General features: G+C 35.3%; 1 protein-coding gene across 1 annotated transcript in view; it reads right to left on the bottom strand.

Annotated features, from left to right (window-relative positions):
• Nucleotides 1–7,500, bottom strand: part of LOC125028550 (cathepsin F-like) — a 21,888-nt gene that overhangs the window by 1,442 nt on the left and 12,946 nt on the right. The window contains exons 17-24 of the mRNA XM_047617933.1: nt 6,923–7,130; nt 5,945–6,090; nt 5,458–5,554; nt 4,957–5,108; nt 4,306–4,419; nt 3,999–4,092; nt 2,969–3,042; nt 1–144 (exon numbers count right to left, since the gene is read on the bottom strand). The exon at nt 1–144 is cut by the window's left edge and continues 1,442 nt beyond it. Of these exons, the coding sequence (XP_047473889.1) occupies nt 70–144; nt 2,969–3,042; nt 3,999–4,092; nt 4,306–4,419; nt 4,957–5,108; nt 5,458–5,554; nt 5,945–6,090; nt 6,923–7,130 (960 nt within the window). The 3' untranslated portion in view covers nt 1–69. The remainder of the gene's footprint in view (nt 145–2,968; nt 3,043–3,998; nt 4,093–4,305; nt 4,420–4,956; nt 5,109–5,457; nt 5,555–5,944; nt 6,091–6,922; nt 7,131–7,500) is intronic.

The raw sequence follows: 7,500 nt of genomic DNA, 5'->3' as shown, positions 1-7,500 counted from the left end.
ACCTACAAAAGCTCTAAGATATATTAGAGTTGGTCACACTAAAAATCTTCTTTGCTGAGATCACAGCATCTAAGGAACAATGGCGCTTGTGGCCATCTGGTTCACTCCACATGTGCCGTCTCCTCGGTACACGCGGTAATATCCCTGTAAAAAGACAATTTTCAGAAAATATTCACAACACATTATGAATGTAAGTATCATAACTAATTAGTTACATTACATATAAAAGACTTAACTTCTGCTGCTGTTTACTTATTGTTATTATTTATATTTTTCCCATCTCTTTTCCTCTAGAAAGAAAGAAAAGTAAACAAGGCAATACAATGGACCATTTGTTTTACATGTCTTTAAAAAGTTTAGTCCCACTAATTTGTTATTTCTTCTTGACACATAATCTAAGATCATGTTCTTACTACAGTCTTACCCCCTCTTCTCAGAGAGGATTCTTTTTTCTTGCTGTTTCAAGGCCTTTTGACAATAGCAAGTATCAATTTTCATACTGTTTATGGTTTCTTTATGACAACTGATTACAGGTATCTATCTTGTGATTATTCTAATTCAGGTGGTGTTTTTCAGCTCTTTACGCCATGGAATTCTGGACTAGGAAGTAAACATCAATCAAATCCATTGATTAACAATAGGAAGGTTTTTCCACCAATTTAATGCTTAAGATGTAGTTTCCTTGAAAGTTTGTATTGAACTTTTTTCATAGGTGCAATCTGAGAGCTTCACTTCATACATCCAATATATGTTTTTAATTTATTTAACAAAGATTACTATTTATCTTTTGTAGCACTGACAGCTCACCTGTATCATCATTTTGAAATATGCTCTTATCGTAATCCTTACTAATCTGGCAACCAGACTAAATGATCTGATGGTGTCAGTGGTTCATTGCTAGTATTCTTTTCTTGCATTTATAAGGTTTCTTGGAATATGTCACAAGGCCTTTCTTTTGTTTTCCTAAGGTTCTTAATTATTCCCTCTGTCCCTGTTAAGTAGCTGCTATTTTAAAAAGGTCTTCTAGGAAGCTTATCATTATCTTGCCCAATGCATTTTTTACATTCCCAGTATTTCTAATCATTGTTGTGTACCTATTTTCAAATATTTTTTTGCTATTATTTAATCCAACTGAATACTTAATTTTTTAATTATTGGTAAGAAATCTTGTTCACTAAGTTTTGTCAAGGTTTCTACAAACAAAGCATGAGAAGTTGACAGAATTTCTCTTGTTAATTACTTCTGCATTTTAACGATCATCTCATATTTTTGCTGTTCACTTTATACACATATATACATTTTAGTTTTTTCTTCTTTTTCTTTATGGTTCCATACATATGATCTAGATCTATTCCTCTCTTTCTTCATATTTTTCCAATGTATCCCAGAATACAGACTGCTTTACCAAAAAAAATAACTACTTTCCCTTCCTCCTACCATCTCTGTAAATCCTAAAAAAAGCAAGTATGTTATGCACAAAAGACAGGCATGGGAGGAAATAGTAAGTGAACGAGTACACAAAGAGCCAGGAAAAATCAAGAAGCCCAGCTGGGCAACATGGATAGTAATGTGGCTTTGGTCTTCAGCAAATTGGTACTCCACAGTTTCTGTTGCATGGGAAGTGTTGTTGACCAGGGCAAAAGTCGGAGTTGTAGAGCTTCTATTTCCTTAGAGTTTGGGCTTATTGAGAGTTTGATTAGTGGGGCACCACTATTGTATTCTTCGTTAACCAATTGTGAAGCATAATCTACATTTATTACAGTTACCCTAAGGTAATATTACATAACTAATATCCAAACATATCAATACCCTTTCAAAAATTATTGTTACATGAGTTCCATTTTGCAGAAACCATACTGCAAACTGCAATGTTCACCAGTACAAAATGCAGTTCAGTGTCCCCACATATACAAATGACTATGGTCAACATTCACAATTATCTTAATTCACACAGCTTAGCTACTGCCATATAGAAACTTGAGATCAGCTGTGGGATCAATTAAGGACAAGTCTCTGATTAACCAGTCAATCATGATCAACTGCTTGGCCACGCTTCCCCTAATGCTTGGTAGGTTGTGCTCAGGCAATGGTTAGTGTGTGCACAGCATTGTCTAAGCAGTGGTAGTAAAAACACCGTTTGTCTGGCCATTTTACAAAGGTTTGGAAAATGGTCTGGTAATGAGAAAGAGTCATATAATCTACTTATAAGATAGCTATTCATGATTCTTATACGAGTGTCTTAAACACATTTTTCTGAGGGTTTATGAACCTCTGGGTATATGCATAATGTTTCTTCATTTAGGGTTATCAATAAATTTTACTGGTTTCATTGAATTTAATAATGAATAATTTTGAATATTTCTCATTTCTATTGCATACATATATTTTTTGAACTTTTAGCTTTTAGACTGTTATTATAATTTTTTTTTTCAAACCATCCTGCAACCCCCAAAAGCAGCCCAGCAATCTAATAACTACCATTCCAACTACTAGTGCTCTGAATCCACCCACTGAAAAAGTGCATGCATGTAATTACTAATAAATAAAAAAAAAATAAAAAAAAAAATCCTGGTCTGTTAGTCTGCCAAAAGTTCATGAAATGTCCATGAACTTCCAGTGACAAGCACCCTTTATCCTGACTACTACAGAACCTTCAAACGTTAATAAACAGGTTACAGTTTGAGTTTAGCTACGGACATATTAACCTCATAAGTAGCCTCACTCTTCAGTGATCAGTGTTTCATGAAATTCTTAATATACTTGTTGTTTCATTTAGTTTTTGTTTGAGCTCTGCTTACTGTATGCCACCTAAGCCCTTAATCAGTTGATAAAATGTATACAACCTGTCTCCATGCCTCTTTACAATACAATCTATAAAACTAGATCAATGAATAGAAGAACTAAAACACTGTCACTTCTCAAAGCCACATAAAATCATGCTATACTTTTATCATGGTACAGCACTTGCCTGTTCACCCCATTCCTCTCCCCAGGAATTCTTTACAATCCAGAATGGAAGAGTCTTCTTGAAAACGGGATAGGCTGCAAAGAACTTGGAATCATCAAACTGGGACAAATAATGGTAAAACTGGAGGTGTGTAAACAGCTGTGGGATTTCTGTGCCAACTGCTATGAAATTCTTGGATAGTACATCTCCAAGTACAAAAGAAAGGAAATCCATGCACAAATTGCCCCAGAGCTATTTACACACCATTTCTAGCATATATTTCTGACATACCTTTTCACCCCAATCAGGACCCCATGAATTCTTCACAATCCAATATGGTTGCCTTCTATGTAGGTATTTTGTAGCTGGCAGAAAAGAGCATTATTTAGAGCATTGTAAAATTAAATCAGCCTCATATACTCCTTCCAGTAGGTGCTGTATAGAGAAATAATCAATTATATTAAACAGCACATTGAGTTACAATAACCCTGTCTGAAAGAGGATCAATGAGTAACAAACAAAATACAAACAAACACAAAAACATTAAAAGACAAATATAACTGTCAGAATTCATAATCAACGTTTAAAAAGCAGTTTCAAACTTTTATGCTAACACAATGTATGTTTTGTTCCCTTTATATCAAACTACAAAGTCAAACTTTAGGAACAGTGCAAACAAAAATCTGTAAATAATCTATTTGTACAACATTCTTATTACTGCCTGCAAAAATCTTATAATAAAAGACAATTATACTATGAACTTTCATGTATGAATAAATAATATATTCTTAAAAAGTCAACCTTATCTTTTGTCTCTATAATAGTTCTCCAAATATTGCATCTCTCCTTTAAGCACTTACTTGAGGAAAATCAAATACTTTCACCTGTTTTGTTCATCACTTCCTCTTTTTTTCTTTTTTAAAAAATAAACCTTTCAATTTCATCTAATGGTAATTTCTTTAAGATACTTGTTATACTGGTTAATATACTGGTTACCGAGAATGAAATGAAGTTTTTAGAAGAAAGTTATGGGGAAGACACAAGTACTTACTGTGTACACCATATCCAACAATCAGCATGCCATGATCCAAGCTCTTGGGGTTGCACAGGAACTTCAAGGGATGGGAGACTCCACCTACGTAGAACTGGAATAGTTGGAAATATATCATTTAAAAAAAAAAAAATCTTTATCTGATTCTGACAATGACTCACTCACGTGCACACACACACATGCAAACAAAATCTTACGATAGGGTTCAATCCTATTTAACCAAAAAAATAAGTATACAAGAAAATATTAATAATAATAATAATAATAATAATAATAATAATAATAATAATAACAACAACAAACTCACCTGCAGAGCATTGGCATTGATTCCAATAGAGATGGGGCCATGTTTGACAAGCCACCTTGCCAAGTCATCCTCATTCTGAGGAAGCTCCACTGATCCATTGACAGTAACCTTCACCTGAAAAGTTTAAATGGTGTGAGCTTTTTCACCTGACATTATTTAAAGAAGACACATCTAAAAAAGTATAAACTTCATATCCAAATATTTCTTATTTTCATGTGTAACATAGTTAACAATTTCTTTTTTTATCTTAATTATCATCTGCTACTTCTCATGCATTCATCCATTCCAAAAATTCTCATTTGCATAAAAATGATAAAGAGTGTTTCAAACTCTTATTCTCTGAAGGAACCACAGGACCAGTATATACCAGGATATATATCTGAAAGATACTAATCAGCAAACCATGAGACAGACATAAAACAAACATAATGAAAATGACAATCTTTCAAAACCAAACACTGAAAGTTACTACTAGCTGTTAAACATATGTCTCAGCATTTTAGGACTGAGCAATAGACAGAAGATGAAAAAGATGAAAAAAGGATAGTATGAAAAAGATGAAAAAGGAGAGAAGACAAAAAAAAAGAAAAAAAACTATGAGGATTGAAAAGACAAGAAAAGGAAGTTTTAATAGTCTATAATTATCCATACCTTATTTTTATTAAAGTGACATGAATCATCCTTAGCTTCATAAGGGTAATCGTTCTCAGACTCCAAGCCACCAAGCTTTGCAATGGCCTCGTAAGCATTTTCAGGCATGCCTCCGTTGCATCCTTCATCAGTTTTATCGCAGTCAACAAGTTCTGATGTAAAGTTAGAATGAAAGAAAAAAAAAAGGAATCAATTCACAATTTCTGATGGTAAACTGAAAAGTCTACTGTAAATATTTTTGTAGGTAGGATATCCAAACTTAAACAATTCAAAGCAAACAGAACATTTTCATCATACATAACTTAATATATAAATGATCAGTAAACACATAAACACCAAGTAAATGGAAGATGAAATTTAAATGACCATGAAAACCAACATCAAATTCTCTGTTTGACTCTATAATAAAGATTAATACACACCATTTGATATCAAAATAAACCCAATGAAACATAAAAATGCAGATACACTGTATGATATTATTTGTAAATGACTCCTTACCTTGTTCAGAGAGAGAATACAGATGCTTATGCTTCAAAGCCCACTGTCCTTCTACATTACCAGTCACAGAGAAGGCCCAGCAAGATCCACACATTCCCTAAAAAGAAAAATATTCCATATCAGTCTATGTTTAATTCCAATCCCATATCATGCAGCTGATGAAATGCATAAAATAAACAGTAAGTCTGAAAGTGTGTCAGTGTTAGTATAAGTCAGTGTAACTGTAAATAGCTCTCTGCATGTACATTAGTGTGTGTGTCTGAGTATCAATATGCAACAGATTTACCCCATGACAGCAGATACCAAATATCATGCAAAGCCTGTGGTATACCAAGTTGTAAATAGCACCACATAATAACATACCCAGCAATTTTCCAAACTTTTGTTTATGAGATAGAGCCACAGGCTATAAGACACCAAATATTGTACTTGAAATACTGAATGATGGGTCCAAACGAACTAAATGCACCAAAACTGAACTACATACCTGGTTCTTTACGGGGGTAACAACACCATGATCTCTCCAGTCAAATTCAGAAGGAATATCTCCACTTGGGATTTCAGCAGGTTCCATTTGGGAAAGTGTTGGCTTGAGGTCAGGCCGCAAGCCTAGCATCTGGCGGAATTCGTGTTCTGCAAGAAAAAAAAAGTGTATTGAGAGAGAGAGAGAGAGAGAGAGAGAGAGAGAGAGAGAGAGAGAGAGAGAGAGAGAGAGAGAGAGAGAGAGAGAGAGAGAGAGAGAGAGAGAGAGAGAGAGAGAGAGACACAGACAGATAGACAGACATGCAGAGACAGAGACAGAAAGACACAGACAGACAGACAGACAGACAGACAGACAGAAAGACAGACAGACACACACACACACAGACAGAGACAGACAGACAGACACGCAGAGGCAGAGACAGACAGACAGACAGACATGCAGAGACAGAAACAGACAGACACACACAGACAGACAGACACACAGAGACAGAGACAGACAGACAGACACGCAGAGACAGAGACAGACAGACACGCAGAGACAGAGACAGACAAACAGACACGCAGAGACAGAGACAGAGACAGACAGACAGACACACAGACAGAAAGAGAGACAGACAGACACACAGACAGAAAGAGACAGACAGACACACAGAGACAGAAAGAGACAGATAGACACATACAAAGAGAGAGACAGACACACAGAAAGAGAGAGACAGACACACAGAAAGACAAAGACAGACACACAGACAGAAAGAGAGAGAGAGACAGAAAGAGGGAGACAGACAGAGAAAGAGGGAGACAGATAGAGAAAAAGAGAGACAGACAGAGAAAGAGAGACACAGAGAAAGAAACAGACAGACAGAGAAAGACACAGACAAACTGAGATAGAAACAGACAGACAGAGAGAGTGGAAAAAAAGGAACAAAATATCTGAAACTGATGTAACCAATCCAATGATCATTTGTCCATCCATACAACTCACCAGTAAGGTCGGCAAACTTGGTGGGTCCATATTTGGCTGTTCCCTTCTCACTCTGCTGAAGGATGTGGATCTTCTTCATGTTGTGACGGAAGATGCTAAACCTCTTCTTAAATTCATGCTGGCTGTCATAAGATCTGCTGTATTTCTTCATGAAACTTTTGAACATGTGGGTGTGGCTCAGTTCACGAGGACTACCTCCATCTCCTCCCTGTTTTAAAGAGAATGAAATGAACTTGAGCCTCTTTTGTTCAGAATATATAAAAGTCCATTTTAATTTTAAATTTCATCATTCATTAGTACTCTGATACCACATACAGGTATATCACAGATTTTGTAGCACATTTTATCCCAGAATTATTTCCAATATCCTATAAACAAAATAAATGGAGCTGCTCTAGCTACTTAACATTTCTTGCAGCTGTCAAGTCAACTAATCTAGCTACAGCTAGAATCCCCAATTTCTACCTCTTATCCCTTACTAGTAAAAAGAGATTGCTGGGAAACCAGAGTCCTAAGTGTACATAACCCCAGGTAATACATTTCTAAAAATAATGATATGATATCCTTTCAACATAGTG

The sequence above is a fragment of the Penaeus chinensis genome, chromosome 9 (genome assembly GCF_019202785.1).
Source record: "Penaeus chinensis breed Huanghai No. 1 chromosome 9, ASM1920278v2, whole genome shotgun sequence".
In the NCBI taxonomy this organism is placed as follows: domain Eukaryota; kingdom Metazoa; phylum Arthropoda; class Malacostraca; order Decapoda; family Penaeidae; genus Penaeus; species Penaeus chinensis.
Note: the sequence above shows the minus strand (reverse complement) of the source record. Positions and strands in the feature narration are given on the sequence as shown.